The 17,700-nt window shown below is 45.4% G+C and overlaps 1 protein-coding gene across 5 annotated transcripts in view; it reads right to left on the minus strand.

The window, feature by feature from the left end:
* LOC121281010 (ral guanine nucleotide dissociation stimulator-like) overlaps positions 1 to 17,700 on the minus strand; it is a 164,258-nt gene that overhangs the window by 9,357 nt on the left and 137,201 nt on the right. For 4 of the 5 annotated variants that reach the window (XM_041193557.1, XM_041193556.1, XM_041193558.1 and 1 more), the window contains exons 3-12: positions 15,718 to 15,911; positions 14,716 to 14,787; positions 13,879 to 14,072; positions 11,859 to 11,980; positions 10,460 to 10,675; positions 9,316 to 9,419; positions 7,970 to 8,054; positions 3,030 to 3,107; positions 1,731 to 1,817; positions 88 to 120 (exon numbers count right to left, since the gene is read on the minus strand). In XM_041193557.1, coding sequence (XP_041049491.1) covers positions 88 to 120; positions 1,731 to 1,817; positions 3,030 to 3,107; positions 7,970 to 8,054; positions 9,316 to 9,419; positions 10,460 to 10,675; positions 11,859 to 11,980; positions 13,879 to 14,072; positions 14,716 to 14,787; positions 15,718 to 15,911 — 1,185 coding nt within the window. The remainder of the gene's footprint in view (positions 1 to 87; positions 121 to 1,730; positions 1,818 to 3,029; positions 3,108 to 7,969; positions 8,055 to 9,315; positions 9,420 to 10,459; positions 10,676 to 11,858; positions 11,981 to 13,878; positions 14,073 to 14,715; positions 14,788 to 15,717; positions 15,912 to 17,700) is intronic. The other variant, XM_041193555.1, reaches the window with a different exon arrangement.

Raw genomic sequence — 17,700 nt, forward strand, 5'->3', positions numbered from 1 at the left:
GTGTTTTAAACAAGTTTAACATTTTCGGTGAATGGTGTATTTTGTACCTTACAACTTAACAATGAACCAGGCTGTTAAATAACTCACCTTTCGCCTTTTATCAAAGTTGATCAAGCCTCCCTGTGAATTAGAAATGAACAGATTAGTTGAGGTCAAACTGTGGGGTGTATGTGTGTGTGTGTGTGTGTGTGTGTGTGTGTGTGTGTGTGTGTGTGTGTGTGTGTGTGTGTGTGTGTGTGTGTGTGTGTGTGTGTGTGTGTGTGTTCCTTCATGTGTATGTGGTGGTCAGCTATCCAGCTTAGGAAGGCATCACAGGCCAAGCTGATCCTGACTGCTCCCAACATCCCAACTAGTGAGCTATCCCACAGGAAGGGGGAGGTCGATTCAAAGTGATGGGGGTGGGTTCATTCTTAGCTTCTTTCGGACAAGGGCACTCAGGCCAATTAATCTGTTATTCCTATTTCCGGATCAAAACCAGAAAGCAAATCCCTTTAAGAACAAAGTTCTCAACTGTTAGCAGTCTGAGAGCAGCAGGACTGTTAAATTATAAGGCTTGCTTGATGCTCAGTCAGAATAAACAGAACAATCCTACACAAGGCAGGCCAAGATATTTAACAGGCCTTATTGAAATTGCACACCATTCTGTTAGGATCATTACTGTGGTTTAGTTAAACTGAGCCTGAAGAGCCCCAAATCCTGCAAGCTGATGTTACTGTTGTCCACTTTGTTCCCTCACCCATCTCCCGATGGTATTGACCTCTTGCTTTACTGGACCCGTGCATCACCCAAATGGTAACTTGCCGTGTGTGTGAGACCAGACGGTGGATATGCACACACAGGGGCCTGTCACACAGGAGCCTGAGACTGTCCTCAGCTGCCGTCTGGTCACACGCCCTTTCCAACAGGGGTCGCAGGACAGTGAATGGGAATCCTGGATGATGTTCCCTTTCTCTAGCCCAGGGACACTGAGTCCAATTCGAGCTGACCACTGTTGGATTGGTAGCGGGGACTGTAATGTTTGGAGATCAAACAACAACAACTTACATTTATACAGCGCCTATAACATGGTAAAACATCCCAAGGCACATCACAGGAACGTAATCAAACAAGATTTGACACTGAGCCATACAGGGAGATATTATGGCAAGGTAGGTTTTAAGGATCACCTTAAAGGAGGTAGGGAGAGGCAGAGAAACGGGAAGATTTAGAGAGGGGATTCTGGAACTGAGGGCCTAGGCTTGGCCACCAATGGTGGGGTAAGGAAATTGGGGATGTGCAAGTGACCAGAATTGGAGGACGGCAGAGATCTGAGAGGGTTATAGTGCTGGGGGAGGTTTACTTAGTTGCTGGGCAGTGGGTTGGGGTTGGTGGGCGAAAGGCCATAGAAGGTTTGAGACATGGATGAAAGCCTGTGACTCTACTGATCTGTGAGGCGCAGTCCTACAGTAACAGAGCCTTTAGGGGAGTCACTTTTTATTTAATTTGCGTAAGGCTAGAAATGATCATTTATGATCGATTCCAAATGATTGCTTAACACATTTATATGACAATTAAACAGAAGAATTGACCCATTTAAAACCAACAGTTAATTCCTTACTTAATCCAGTGGAGAGAGAACACATTAAGCGTCTGTGGTCAAATGTCACAAGCACTGGTTTCTAGGCTATGACTGTTTATTATATAAATTGAAAGCCGCTTTGGAAGAATATGCCAGACTGTTTTTCACTTACATCCAAATGATCTTTCACTGCAGTGTCCAACATAACCAGGTCAGTGAGAAAGGTCCCCAGGTATGGGATCGTACCTTGCATGACACCCTAGAGAAACACAACAGACAGCTTTTTGAATATATTGCTGATTTGCAAACCAGAACATTGAGGCTGGGGCAGGGCAATGGAAAATGGCAGTGGATGGGTCTTTCGCCATAGCGATTTGCACTTGTTCCTCATGACACCATGCAAATTCCCAACCTGTCCTAGCAAGATTGGCAGTCAGGAGTTAGAGTGAGCCCAGGTTCGTCAATCAATGTATAGTAAAGGTGTGGCAAACCACCACAGGGTGCGAGTTGGCAGAGCACCATGAAAGACGGCAAAGAGAGTGGGGTTGCCAACACTCCAGGATTGTCCTGGAGTCTCCAAGACTTAGAAGGTTAACCTCCAGGACTCTGGTGCCAGAAAATCAGGAGAAAATCAGAGGACAATTACAAGAAATTGTTTTTTTTTTCATTTTCTTTGAAAACCTTCATTTGTTAGAAAAATAAGGAGTCGGTCAGGGGGAAGCTGATTGACAGTCAATAATCATCCAATGAGTCATTAAGTATCTGTTCACCTTGCAGTTGGCAGGTGAGGACAGTGCTGGGTAGTCCAATGGTGAGAGCATGGGCAGGAAGCTGTGGGAGACAGCATGTCATGTGATGAAATCTCCAGGGATACATCCCAATGGCAACTCTCAAGCAGAGCGGGAGGAAAAACTTAGAGTGGGCCACATTCATTCCATAGAGCAGCTTCCTTAATAGTGGGGGCTTGGGAGTAGGCCTTTCCTCTTTGCTAGGCCAAAGAGCCTTGGAAAGGGGAGGAGAAAATGTATCCTCAGGCTCCAAAACAAAATCGAGGAAAGGCACAAGATTAGCGGGATCTCGATTAGCAGTATTCCTGTTACCCTCTCAATTACTACCCACTCCTTTTAATTCAAAGTTGTTTAATTCCAGTTTTTATTCCCCAATTGCTCCAGCACTGAATTCCCATTTTGTTTAGTTAAGATTATTGAGATTTTTTAAGTGCAAGAAAAAAACAACTTTGAATAATCAGCTGCAGAGTCATCTGCCAATTTCTATGAGTTGCTGGGAAGGGCACGGATCATTGCAGATGGCCAAAATACTCAATAGTTCCAACGTGCAATCTTTAAAGAAACTTGGCTCTTTTTCAGATCTTGATACAAAAATGGTTTGAACATGAATTAAAAAAACACAGATGTTCAGTTTTTCATTTGCCTTTCATTTCCCACAAACAGGTTTCAACACATGAACCTACCATTTCCTTTTGGTGTTGTTGTCGTTTCTGAGCCCTTTTTGGGTTGATATCAAGTGTGGCGAACTTTGAGGTTCCCTCCTAGAGTTTAAGGGGTAAAATAAAAAGTGGGAGACAAGCACAGTGAGCATCCAGGAACAGGACAGGCATTGTAAGTAGTTGTATGAAAATACTCTCCCACACAAGTATGTACTAGCTGCTAAACCCGGCCATTCCTATGGGTGGCAGCACAATGCCTGACAATGGCATTTTGCCTGCGATGTAAACAAAGGAAGTAAATCTATCGGTATTTCCAACAGCCATGATAAGAAGATAAATTTGCATTTCTATAATGCCTGCCACGACCTAAGGATGTCCCAAAGCAGTTTACCCACCAATTTTTGAAGTGTAGTCACTGCTGCTATGTGGGAAATGCTGCAGCCAATTTACACACAGCAAGCTCAATCCCACAAACAGCACTGTGAGAATGACCAGATCATCTGTTTTTTTATGATGCTGGTTGAGGGATAAATATTGGCCAGGACTTTGGGGAGAACTTCCCTTTTCCTCCATAAAACCTTAGGCGTCCAGTCGAGATGCAAAACAGGGCCTCGGTTTGAGTAATCCTAAAGAAGGCACCCCCGGCAGTGCAGCACTCTCTCTCTGTACCACACTGCAGTGTTCAGCAGTAGATTTTGTACTCAGGTCTCTGGAGTGGGACTATGAACCAATTTTAGACTCAGAGACAAGAGTTCCACTCACTGATCCATAGCTTGGAGAGAAATGTTTCCACAACTGGCATACAGCATGTCACTTCCGGCCCAGATATGCAACACAGTCAGGTTTTCAATTAAGTTTTGTATTTCCCCCCATTGTTTCTGCATTCTCCAACCCTGGCACTTTTAAAGGTGGGTTACAGTCCCAAGGGCATTGGCTGCTTTCCTGACACCCAAGAGACTATTCTACACGCGTAGGCCCAGGTATTGAGTCTCAGTGGAAGATCTGAACAAGAGAGGCAGCACAGCCTAGCCTATCCTGACACTGCAAGACTAAAAAACTAGCACAAGTTGACACTCCTCCCACCCACCCTCCCCATCCTAAAAATAGGTGACATTTATTCCGGAATAGCCATAAATAAGCTTCTTCACATCCACTGATGAGCTGAGCCTGAAAGGCCAGCCTCGATCAACAGTCCATACCAAGTGGTCTCACCTCAACTTGGGCAACTGTAGAGCACTAGTATCATTCCTCAATAGCTTCACCTGTCCTGATCTCTGTAAATGACCCCAACCCTACAACCCTGCGAGATTGCTGCACTCCTCCAGTTCTGGCCTCTTGTATGTCCCCGATCATAATCGTTCCACCATTGCCAGACACATCTTCGGCTGCCGCCTGCAATTCCCTCTCTAAACCTCTCCACCTGTCTCTCCTCCTTCAAGGTGTTCCTTTAAATCTACATCTTGAACCGAGCCTTTTGTCATCTGTCCTGATATCTCTTTATGCGACTTGGCATCACATCTTTGATAATGCCACTGTGAAGCACCTTGGGACATTTTACTCCATTCAAGGTACCATGTAAATGGCAGTCGTTGTTGTTAACGCCTCTGGGGTGGTGAAAGAGGGAGAAATCGACCAAGTTTCCTGCTCCTGATCATTTTTCATTGGCCCTGCTGGGAAATGTGTTCGGTTGAGGATAAGCTCAAGCAATTCTAGCACACAAGGAGAAACTTCTTCTCTTGGAGGATAGTGAGCATTTGGAATTCTCTACCTCAGAGGGCTGTGGATGCTCAGTCGGTGACTTTATTTAAGACAGAGGCTGAGAGATGTTTGGGTATTGAGGGAATTAAGGGACTTGGGGATGGTGCAGGAAGGCGGAGTTGAGATAGAAGGTCAGCCACAATCCTGTTGAATGATTGAAGCCGGCCCGCGGGGCCAAATGGCCTACTCCAGCTCCTATTTCTGAAGCTCTTACAAGTTCAGGCTGTCAATGTTGGCATCATGTGGCTTTCGGAGTATAAGGGCATGATTACTGAGCCTGATCCAGACCTTAGCCCACAAACACCCACACACACAACATGCCAGCATTGGGCGGTAGTCAGGAGTGGGAGCCCTCTCACTTATCTCTAGATAGCAGCCCAACCAGGGACTTAAATGAAAAGGAAAATATTTTAAAAACCTTTAATTGTGACTATTCTGATGTCAGTGGAAGGAAATAAATAGATAAGTATTCGGGCTTTCCCTCACACTGCTTATCACGCCCACACAGATGTTGGAACACAAACAGGCTTTTCCACATTAAGAGAAATTTCTTCTCTGTATCTGCCTGGGGGATTTCTACACACTGACTCCCCCCCTCCCCTCTGTGGTTACCAGATAACATCCTGGATAGTCCCTTACGAAGTAATTCCCCTCACGTTTTACTTCTCGACACTGGGTGGGATTTTCCGGCCCCTCCCACTGGCGGGATCTTCTGGTCCCATCAAAGTTAATTAAAGGGGATTTAAATGGATCACCACATCCGCTGTGGGAAAACTCACCACGGCAGCGGGTCAGAAAGTCTCAGCGACTGTTTCTCTGCCAAATCTCCCCCCGCCTTTCACCTGCTCCTGGAGGCAGCATCAGCCCCTTGTTGCATGGAACACTTGTTCCCTTCTGGGGTCTTTGCTGAAGTGAATGTGTCTCCTGTTTGAAGTTCGACAATGAGAACAGTGAGCAAGAGAAGGAATCTTGGCTAGTTCTCACTCCTTCTGGGCTCAGAATGCTGAAACCGTACTGCCCCATTGTGCCTGAGATAAGACAGCCTTATAGCACAGAGGGAGGCCGTTTGGCACATCATGCCTTTCCAATCCAATCCCACACTCCCCTCTTTCCCCCTGAAGCCAGCAAATTGGGCTTCTTCGTGTGAATAGAGTCATAGAATCAATGGTTACAGAACAGAAAGAAATTATAGGCCCCATTGTGTCTGTGCCAGCTCTCTGCAAGAGCAACTCAGTCCTATTGCCCCACCTTTTCCCCACAGCCGTGCAAATCTTTCCTTTCCAGATTATTATAATTCCATTTCGAAAGCCTTGATTTTTTTTTTAATTCATTCATGGGATGTGGGCTTTGCTGGCTGGGCCAGCATTTATTGCCCATTACTGGTTGCCCTTGAGAAGGTGGTGGTGAGCTGCCTTCTTGAGCCGCTATAGTCCATGTGGTGTAGGTACACCCACAGTGCTGTTAGGGAGGAAGTTCCAGGATTTTGACCCAGCGACAGTGAAGGAACGGCGATATACTTCCAAATCAGGATGGTGAGTGACTTGGAGGGGAACTTCCAGCTGATGGTGTTCTCATCTATCTGCTGCACTTGTCCTTCTAAATGGTAGTGGTTGTGGGTTTGGAAGGTGCTGCCACCACACTCTCAGGAAGTGACTCCCAGATTCTAACCACTCGCTGCATAAAAAAACAAGTTTTTCCTCATGACACCTTAGGTTCTTTTTCCAATCACCTGAAATCGGTGTCCTCTGGTTCTCCACCTTACAGCTAAATGGAACAATTTCTCCCAATCTACCCTGTCCAGACCTGTCATAATTTTGAATATCTCCATCAAATCTCCTCTTAAATTTCTCTAAGGAGAACCCCAGCTTCTCCAATCTACCCTCATAACTGAAGTCCCTCACCCCTGGAACCATTCCCGCAAATCTTTTCTGTTATATGACGTTTATCATATAACCCCTGTGAGATCAGTTACAGTAACATAGACCAGGGATTAAGTGTGGGATCCCTTTCGTTAATATGACTCAATACCACACTTGACTGTGCCTTTACCCACTAACTCTCCTCCTCCTTCTCAATTTCTCTTCCAGTACTGACTTAAGATGCTATCCTCTTCCTGGCTGTTCAGGAGAGTTTAAGGGTAGTTCCAAATGAGCGACTCTTGTTTTCATTGCTAACTCGATGACTTGGAGGTAGCAACCGCAAACCCACCACTCCACTGACCTTGCAAAACACACTGTAAGCAAAGTTAACTGAGTGATGAGGGCGTGGGTGGGGCGGGTGGAGGTGGAAATCAGTGTTGCGTAACAGTCAAAAATGTGCTGCAGTGCAAAAAAACTTTCCCCTAGCAGAGTCTCCAGGGTTTTGCCAGGAACTGGGGCAGGTTTAAACACCTCCGCTGACAGCAAAACCCATTTCAGAGCCTGTGTTTGACACTCAGGCAATCAGCTGGCCACCTTTAGGCGAGCAACCTCTAGCAGAGGTGCCTGCAAGAGCAAGGAAGCACATCTGAAAACATCATTCATTGAATACTGGGCGTATGACCACATCCTGCCACCAGATCTCCAATGTATTGACAACAAGCACGAAAATACTGACCATACTGCTACTTCCAAGAAATTGAGTATTTGTAACCTTCACTGCTAACCACATTGCAGGTCTTATACAATACTGTAAATTGGTCATTCAATACCCTCAGGCTTCCTGCAAGATTGTTTTATTATTAAAAATGCTAGTGAAGCCAAATTCTTTTAATTTCCTTTGGTAATGTTCTTTGTGAGGTTGTTAAGATAACTTTGTACCAAAGGCCATCGTTATGGATTCACTTCTGCTAAGTGACAACCCTCTCGAGTTCAAAAACAACGTGCATTTAAATAGTGTCTTTTAATGTGTTAAAGTGTCCCACAGTGGAACATTATCAAACAAGATTTAACACCAAGCTAAAACTCAGTCTCTGTGTTCCTGGCCTGCGGAGTAGAGTTCAGTCAAGATTGTCACTTCTCATTACTATCTAGTGGCCTAGCCTGCTGCCAGGTGAGTGTGTATGAGCATGTATGTGGTGACTGAGAGCTGGCTTTGATAGCCCCCTTCATCTGGCCTCACATGATGAGCAGCCACTTGGGTGAAGTACAAACCAGCTAACAGACCCAACCCCGAGGTGGGGGTTGGAAAACTCTAGTGGGTTCATAAGACAAACGGCGAGCTCCTACCTTGATGAGGAGCTCACGGCTCAAGGAGTGGTTGTTGTCGTCAGAGAAGATTTCCGACAATTCCTGGAATATCCGGAAGTTCTCTCTGTGTGATTCCAATCAAAGGCACACAATGTTAAAAACCAACAAAAGTCTCACAAGAAAACCGGTAATGGTGACACATCTAGCAATTTGCTGACAAAATTATCAGAAGAGGCTAAATCATTATCCCAGGCAGGGAGGGCTGGAGATTCTGGAATTATCTTGCACACATTCCGAGTACACAGAATACTTACAAGATAGGTCAGACTTATTTTGAACTTGTCCACTACATCGTTGAGTTTGTTTGCATGGGCAGCTGCAGTGTGAATTGTGTAATCATGCCTGTTACTATATAGTATTGCATGTATCATGTTATAAGCCACCACGGATTCCTGACCACTGGTTTAATTCGTTTCCGTGGAAACCCATGTAAGCGCAAATGACATATTTAAAGTGCTGGTTGGTTGGCTAGTTTGGAAGGAAGAATTGAACCGCCAGCTCCTATTACATAACGCTGTGAAGGGTGTTAGCTACACATGCTAACAATGGGCTCCCAAACAGTGCAGATGGCAAGCGCACTACTCATGTGGGAGGGAGTCACACGCAGGAAGTTCTTGACGATTGAATCCCAGTCTGTCATGAGTTAACTGACCACATCACAAGTGCCAATCAGGGTACCACAGCATTGGCCTCAGTGCCCATTGGCTGAGGGATAGTCCAATTCTAGCCAGCGTTTCCTGCCACCATACTGTAAAGCACATGTGCAAAAGGCCTCCTTTGAATGCATATGCTTTAAAGCACAACATTTGAAGTAAAGCATCTGTTTAGCCAAACCCTTTCTGTGGAAAAAAGATGATCAAAAGATGCCAGAATGTGGCAGCTACCAATAACTTATCAAAACTCCACACTGCGGAGGCTGCGCGGAGGAGTTTAAAGGTTGCCGCTCGTGAACATTAAGACTGGAAGGTCCCAAGTGCAATCTAAGGTCTCTGCTGTGTTAGCTGCTATCAGCAGAGGCAGTAGTGAGCGCTGCAATTGGTATCACGCTCCCAGGCTGTGGGTAGGGCTTGCTGTTTTTTTAAAATTCACTTTATGGGATGTGGGCGTCGCTGACTAGGTGGAGCATTTGATGCCCAACCCTAATTGCCCTTGAGAAGGTGGCGGTGAGCCGCCTTCTTGAACTGCCGCAGCCCCTGTGGTGTAGGCACACCCAGAGTGCTGCTAGGGAGGGAGTTCCAGGATTTTGACCCAGCGACAGTGAAGAGAGAAAACTAATTAACAGGAAAAAAAAATGAATAACAATGAAACCTTTATCTTGCTCCTACCTCGACACCTCGTCCCAACTTTTCTTGAGCCTGTGAACCGAGTTGCATTGTAAGGCAGAGAGAATGGCTCGTAGCGAGGAGAAATTTTTGAAGATTCTGCACTCCTGTGGTAAAGAAAGACGAAGACTGCTGATAGGGAGTAAGGTTTTAAACTTTTATCTCTCTACTTTTTTCAAGGAGGTTCTATTTTTTAGCTTTCCATCCCAGGACTGGCCAATGTAGAATATAGAGCTCCTTCTGCCAACCCTTCAGGATTGTCCTGGAGTCTCCAGGAATCGAAAATTAACCTGTCGAACATTCCTTTGAACAAAATCCAGGATAAAAATAATTGGGCATTTAAAAACATTTTTATCATTTTCTCTTTTGTTTATCGCCTGTAGAAATAACAGAGATCAGGGAAAAGAGGCTTTTTTATTCTTTCACAGGATGTGGGCATCGCTGGCTAGGCCAGCATTTATTGCCCATCCCTAATTGCCCTTGAGAAGGTGGTGGTGAGCCGCCTTCCTGAACTACCGAAGTCCGTGCGGTGTAGGCTCTTTGCCTGGATGTTTCTCAGCTGTCAATCGGGTCATGACGAAGAGTCATCTGGACTCGAAATGTTAACTCTGTCTTCCTCTCCACAGATGCTGTCAGACTTGCTGAGTTTTTCCAGCAATTTCTGCTTTTGTTTCAGATTTCCAGCATCCGCAGTATTTTGCTTTTACATTCAGCCAGAGTTGGCCACCTGCTTAAGTCTTGGGCTTTTACCACTCTCGGCCTTTAGGAGGGCCAGTGATAAGCTCATGATTCCCCCTCCTCAGTGACCCATCTCACAACAACAACTTCTAATTATATAGCACCTTTAAAGAAATTAAATATCCTAAGGCATTTCACAGGAACGTTTATAAAGCAAAATGTAACAGCGAGCTGCATGAGGAAATATTAGGACAAATGGCCAAAAGCTTGGTCAGAGATAGGTTTTATGGAATGTTTTAAAGGAGGAAAGTGAGGTAGAGAGGCAGAGAGGTGTAGGTAAGACTGGGATCCCCACCATGTGGGATAATCACATATAGCATTCTGCATCTTATTCTTCTGCGATGTAATAGATCTTAGGCTGTTACTGAATTCATTCCCATTGAGCAGGTCCAGCTTCTTTCTTACTTACCCTGGCCACCTCAATCCATCTCTCAATGATCTTAGCTCTCTGTTGAGCTTTCAGCGTCTTGTCGCTCAAACAGGTTGCAATGACACAGTTCGTCACTCTGTTAAACTGCGTGACGGTTGCACGAATTGTGGGTGCCAAATGTTCTTTCCCTTTCTTGTCTCTCTGGGACCAGATGCTTCCTAGGCAGTGATATGGAACGACTTTCTTAAACAACTCCTGTATAACAGAAACAGAATCTCGTAACTGATACCCTTTGCAAAATGGATAAATTATAGAAATTTGATTTATTTTTTTTCGTTCTTGAGATCTGTGGTATCACTTGCAAGGTTAGTGTTTGTTGCCCATCCCTAGCGGCCTTGAGAAGGTGGTGCTGGGCCACTTTCTTAAACCACTGCACTCCATGTGCTGTGTGTACAGTCACGGTGCTTTTCGGAAGGGAATTTCAGGATTTTGATCCAGACACAGTGAAGGAACGGCTGATATAGTTCCAAGTCAGGATGGCATGTGACTTGGGGGGGAACTTGCAGGCGGTGGTGTTCCCATGCGTCTGCTGCCCTTGTCCTTCTAGTTGGTAGAGCTCGTGGGTTCAGAAAGTGCTGTCAAAGGAGCCTTGGTGAGTTGCTACAATGCATCTTGTAGATGGTACACACTGCTGCCACTGTGCGCCGGTGGTGAGGTAATGAATGGTGAAGGTAATGGATGGGGTGCTGATCAAGTGAGCTGCTTTGTCCTGGATGGTGTTGAGCTTCTTGAGCGTTGTTGGAGCTGCACTCATCCAGACAAGTTTAGAATATTCCATTACGTTCGTTACGATGTTCCAATTTGTTTGCTTGGTATTAGGATTAAACAATTTAAGAGCATTCTGATCATTTGGCAGGCTTGAGGGGGCTGAAGGGCCTGCTTCCATTTCAGTGATCCAATGATCAAACCCATATCCCAATGTAGAGCCTGGTGCACACATCAGTAATGTGGATGTGGAGTTCGTCCTCTAAAATGAATGAAGTGGAAGCCTTGCAGGGCTCTGTAACCTCAAAACACTTCCAGAGGGTGAAGCCCCAAACAGGGAGCTCAAAGTTGTGAAATCTGCCCTGTATCTCTAAGTAGACGGAAGAGCTACAAACTAAAAATGGTCAATCAGCAGCAGTGCTGGGGGAAAGGGGTAGTTTTAAAAAGTCGTTGCTGTGGAAACCAACTAGCATTGAATCTAACCCATTGGGTGGAAAATAAGGGAATTGCCAAAAGCTCAAGATAATGGAAACACAACGTGACTGGAATGAATCTAAGGCTGAGGACAACGACCTTTCTGAGGGCACAGGAAGGAAGTGTTGGTTGGTTATCACGCTCGATCATTCATGTGCTTTCACAACAGAATAACTGACAAGCCTTATGCGTTACTCACTGCATCCATTAATGTAAACTGCTCAGCCACCACGTTAGCAAAGAAGGAGAGAAAGTCGGGCTTTCCATCTTCAAATCCATTCTCTTCCACCATAGCGAACGTGCAGCTACTGTGATCAACTGCTGTAACGACACAAACAGGTATTTTTAACTATCATTAAAACTAGCTCTTCCACACACACATCACCTATTTACACATTAGAGAACCATTGGATTTTGCCCTATTTGACCTATTGTACATCCCCGATTTTTATCACTCTACCGCTGGCAGCCAAGACTTCAGCTGCCCAGGCCCCAGGCTCTGGAATTCCCTCCCTAAATCTCTCCACCTCTCTACCTGTCTTTCCTCCTTCGAGACATTCCTTACTAAAATCTCCTTACGCAGCTTGGTGGTCAAATTGTGCTTGATGACGCTACTATGGGACGCTTTACTATGCTAAAGGTGCTATATAAATGCAAGTTGCAGTTGTTCAATTGTTTGAGAATCCATCATAATCTAAACAGCCAGGAACAGACAGTGACATCACTGACTAACCATCTGTACAGTGGATATGCTGCGTGTAAACGCTTTGAAAAGAGAATGGCACTGGTTGGACATTGCAACAAAAGGGCTGGATCAGGGAGCTATTTACGTTCACAGAGGTGGAGACTCCTGTTTTTTTGTTTTCTCTCCAATTCTCCTTCCAATTATCTCTCTTTATCCTCATGGAGTTGCCTCATGTTGGTAGCTATGCAGCTGTCTGATACATCACCCCAAGTAAGGAAACAATAATACTGGAACTGAGAGATTATAGCTATCAGGGAAGTCTGAACTGGCAGGGGCTCCTTTCTTCATAAAGTGAAGGCTAAGGCTGATCTGACTTGTTAAGATTATGAAAATATTTTACAGGATTGGAGTAAATGTTTCCACATGTGGAGGAGATCAAAACTAAGGGTCATAAAGATAGTCACTGATAAATCCATTAGGGAACACAGGAGAAACGGCTTTACCCAGACACTGGTGAGACTATGGAACTGGTTACCACAGGGAGGGGCTGAGGTGGATAGCATCAGTGCATTTAAGGGGAAGCTAGATGAACACTTGAGGAAGAAAGGAACAGAAGATTATGCTGATCAGTTGAGATAAAGAGGAGTACAAGGAGGATCTTGCGCAGTGTAAACACTGGCATGGACCAGCTGGGCCAGAGGCCTGCCTCCATGCTGTACGCTCCATGTAATTCCAGGTAGTTATACCGAAATGTCCATTTTCCACGGGTGAGCTCAGGTAGCAAGGGTTTTCAGGCTATTCCGCTGCAGGGGCATTACAGCTGAGCCTGATCCTGTGCTCATTGCTATTGAGAAGTGACAGTGTACAGTGCTCAGGCTCTAACAGGATCAGTCCTGGTGCCCCTCACAGTTAAAATAGCTTGGTAACAATCTGGACTTCTCTTCGATAAATGGGCACTAGAATGAGGTACCAAATGCTGCCAATTACAGCAGTGGAATTGTACCCAGGGAGGAAAAGAATGAAAGATTTGCATTTATATAGCACCTTTAATGATCACCGGATCTTTGAAAACGCTTTACATCCAATGAAGTGTTTTTGAAGTGTAGTCACTGTTGTACTGTAGCAAGCGCAGCAACCAATTTTCTCACAGCAAACTCCCACAATGAGCAATGTGATAATGAGCAGATAATCTTATTTTTTTGTGATGTTGATTGAAGGATAAAAATTGGCCAGGAGGTGATTTTTCTTCAAAATAGCGACATGGGATCTTTTACATCTACCTGGGTAGAGAGATAGGGGCTTGGTTTAACATCTCCTCCAAAAGTCAGCGCCTCTGACAATGTAGCACTCCCTCAGTACTGCACTGGAGTGTCAGCCTTGACTTTCTGCTTAAGCTCTGAAGTGAGACTTGAATCCAGAGCCATGACTTAGAGGCAAGAATGCTACCCACTGAGCTGCAGCTGGAGTCAGTGTTAAGTTTGGGTTGTGTGGATGGTGTATAGGGGCGGCTGGAGAGGGGCAGAGGGAGACCTACCATCCTGATCAGGCTCTGGTTCCTTGTGCCTTTGGAATGTGCCGAGCAGGATATGGGCACGACGTTGCAGATCCGAACCCGGAAACATCTGATGGATGTAGGCGTGTAGATGCTTCAGGCAGGAGTAGTCCGGCGGTTTCCTGAAATCTTCAGAATACTGATCGAGCCAGGCGCCAAGGATCGATGAAATAGTGCTGGAAGAAGAGGAGCGAGGCTTGTAAACACTCTGCAATGGACCATTGATATTTCCTGCCAATCCTCCAAAAGGGCATGGGCACTATGGCTCCAATTTATAGAGGACAAGGAGAGACTGTACAGGAGATATGCACTTAAGCATGGAGGGAGGAAGTCCATTTGGTTCATCTTCCCCTTTTATCCACAAAGTAACTACAGTCCACTCTTTCATGGAGTTTAACGTAATAAATCTCCTGAGGAAGCTCTTGCTGTGTTTCTTTCTGGCCCAAAGATAAACAAAGCCCAGTTTTCATGACATTTGTCTACCTTTGGGCCTACTCCTGCCCCTAATTCGTATGTTCATATGTTCTCTATTTACTTACAAAGACCAATTGGACACAAATGGCTTCCAAAACTATGTGAAGCTTACTATCAGTGTCGAATCACCTTGGCACATTTCCCTGGTCACAGTGAAAATGTGCAGAGGAATGGAAACTATTGTCACAAGGCAAAATGTGTCAGCTTTCCCAGAAATAAAGCTCCATATCTGGAGGCACTGTCCCTTTAGGAATACGGCACATCAAAGCACACTCATTACTCAACATTCTGGGTGTCAATGACTCACATGACATTGCAAGAATTACCAGCAGAAGAAGTCCTTACTTTTTCAATTCTACCCTGTCATCTGGTGTAAGCTTGGATACATCTCCATTCATTTGATGTAAATTTCCATATCTGTAAGATAATAGAGAGGTTATAACAGAGAAGTGAGCATTGTTTGAAAAGAAAAGGACTGGACAGCTTTTTAGATCATGTCAATTGCTGGCTACACTGTCCTGTCCTAAAGACCTCTGATTCGGTCTATATGGTTTGCGCTGGGTCAGCTGTAGCTACTCAGATTCCAAAGGTTTCAAAATTCGGCCTATGACCCAACTGGATCAGTAAGTCCAGCACACGAGGTCATTGACTTCTCCAGGGTGTGGTTCCACCATCTGATAACTCACTCCAATTGCCATGTTGCATGAGAGAACCTAGACAAACCAAGACAACCTAAATGGACACTGAACAGACATTAGCATGTGAGCCCTGGCTGATGGTATTTTCCTTTGCCTCCCCCCCAAGCCCCCACCAACCTCAGGAATGCTAAACTGCCCCACCTCCCATATGCCTCAATGCTCCATTTACCAAGTAAATCACATGGGCAACTCAGTGGAATCAGCTGGTTACATAGAATGTACAGCACAGAAACAGGCCATTCAGCTTAATGCCAGTCTTTATGCTCCACACATACCACCCCCCCCCCACTTCAAGCATATCCTTCTCTCTCAAGTCTTTGTCTAGCATATCTTTAATGCATCCATGCTTTTCGCCTCAACTATTCCTGGTGGTAGCAAGTTCCGCATTCTAACCACTCACTGGGTAAAGAAGTTTGGATTTATTAGTGACAATCTTATACTGATGGCCCCCAGTTCTGGTCTCCCCAACAAGTGGTAATAATCTTTCTGCGTCTACCCTACCAAGCCTTTTCATAATCTTAAAGACCTCCATCAGGTCACCCCTTCAGCCTTCTCTTTTCTAGTGATTAGAGCTCCTGCTATTCAGTATTTCCTGGCAGGTTTAACCTGTCAGTTCTGGTATCTGCCCGTCCACCTCTGTTGCTGTTACCTGTTCAGCAGCAGGTCTAACACTTGTTTGGTCGTTGCGAAGGCCCGGTAAGTGCAGAGGAAGATGGTGACGTAGGTGGAGTCGTTGCCTTTGAAGGCAGACACCAGGTACTCCACGAGTTTCTCCAGGGTCCCAGCCTTGATGGTCCGCACTTTGCACGTTTCGTACAGGTTCATCGCTGTCTCGCTATCTACCTGGAAGAGAAAGAAAACGCACGTCATGGTGACCTGGGTGGTTGCCAGGTTTAGAGGCAGTTTGACTGCGGGCAGGACATTCTGCTCCCCAACACGCAAATGAACAAACTGAACATCCTGTTATCACTGTTGTTCTAGTAGTCTGGTACAACAAGAGCTTCTTGTCCATTGTTGTTTGGTACAGCACAAGCAACAACAAAATACTATTAGTAGCCTAAATGAAGCTCCCTTGATGACTCAGGCGAGTTTATCCAGGGTGTGGTTGAATAATAGAAGCCAACAAAGCTTCATATTCATATTAGCTCTGAGGGAGCTAATCTCAGATGGGCCTGTGGTAATGAAGGGACATCACAAAGCACTTTACAGCGAGATAAGTAAATAATGAAGTGTAATCGAGTCAGCCAATTTGTGCAAAGCAAGCTCCAACAGACAGCCATGTGATAATGACCAGGTAATCTGTTTCAGGTGTAGAGTAAAGGATAGAAATTGGCCAAGAAAACTCTCCCACTCATTTCTGAAATCTCCTACATCCACCAGTGGGGGCCTTGGTTTAACATCTTAACCGAAAGATGGCACCTCTGACACTGCAGCACTCTCTCAGGACCAGTGTTCCCTCAAAGCTACACAGCGATCGAGAATGCGCCACTAGGGAACAAACAGCCTGCACACAAGCAAAACAAAAACAGAATTACCTGGAAAAACTCAGCAGGTCTGGCAACATCGGCGGAGAAGAAAAGAGTTGACGTTTCGAGTCTTCATGACCCTTCAACAGAACTCTGTTTGGCTCTGCTTTGCACTGTTTGGCTCTGTTCTGTTCTGTTTGGCTTTGTTTGGCAATGCCATGCTCTGTGTTGCTCTGTTTGGCTCTGTTTTGCTCTATTTGGCTCTGTTTTTCTGTTTTCCAGTTCTGTTGAAGGGTCATGAGGACTCGAAATGTCAACTCTTTTCTTCTCCGCCGATGCTGCCAGACCTGCTGAGTTTTTCCAGGTAATTCTGTTTTTGTTTTGGATTTCCAGCATCCGCAGTTTTTTGTTTTTATCTCTGCACACAAGCAATATTTCCTTCAAGATGCGTGCATTACTCTAAGATGCGTGCATTACTCTAAGAGAGAACCACACACTGTGACAAGCTGCACACAACAAGCAGAAGTTAGAGTTTGAGAAGTGTTAAACTTCTGCGGTGGAATTTGAATCTAACTCAGAGGTAAGAGTCCCTCCCCACTGAGCTAGGGCTGATATTGTACAGTTAACTTTGGGTTGTAAAGGAAGAGAATTGACTGTTACTCTCACTCCTGATCACTATCCGGTGATGCCCCTAGTGTCGCAGTGCTCTTCTGAATGTGGGTGCAGACTGATTGAACGTAGCTGTGACACCCTGAATGATCCAGTACCCTGGTGGCATTCACCACTGAGCCTCATGTGTCAGCACTGGAAGCTTTAGTGAGATGCCAGAGGCGTAACCTGGGACTTTCCACATGTTGCTCAAGTGGCAATGTATATATATAGCCTGGACCACAGGGGAGTTTTGAACATGTGGAGCGTAGCACAGAATCCAGGCTGACACTTCAGCGTGATACCGAGGGAGCGCTGCATTGTTGGAGGTGCCGCCATTTGGATGAGGCATTAAACCGAGGCACCATCTGCCCTCTCAGGTGGGCATGCTAGATTTTATGGCATAATTCGGAGAAGAGACGGGGAGTTTTCCCAGTGTCCTAGCCAAGGTCTGTCCCCCAAGCACAGCTAAAAATGGATTATCTGGCCATTAATTTGATTGCTGCCTTTGGGGTCTT

The sequence above is a fragment of the Carcharodon carcharias genome, chromosome 8, assembly GCF_017639515.1.
Source record: "Carcharodon carcharias isolate sCarCar2 chromosome 8, sCarCar2.pri, whole genome shotgun sequence".
Taxonomy (NCBI): Eukaryota; Metazoa; Chordata; class Chondrichthyes; order Lamniformes; family Lamnidae; genus Carcharodon; species Carcharodon carcharias.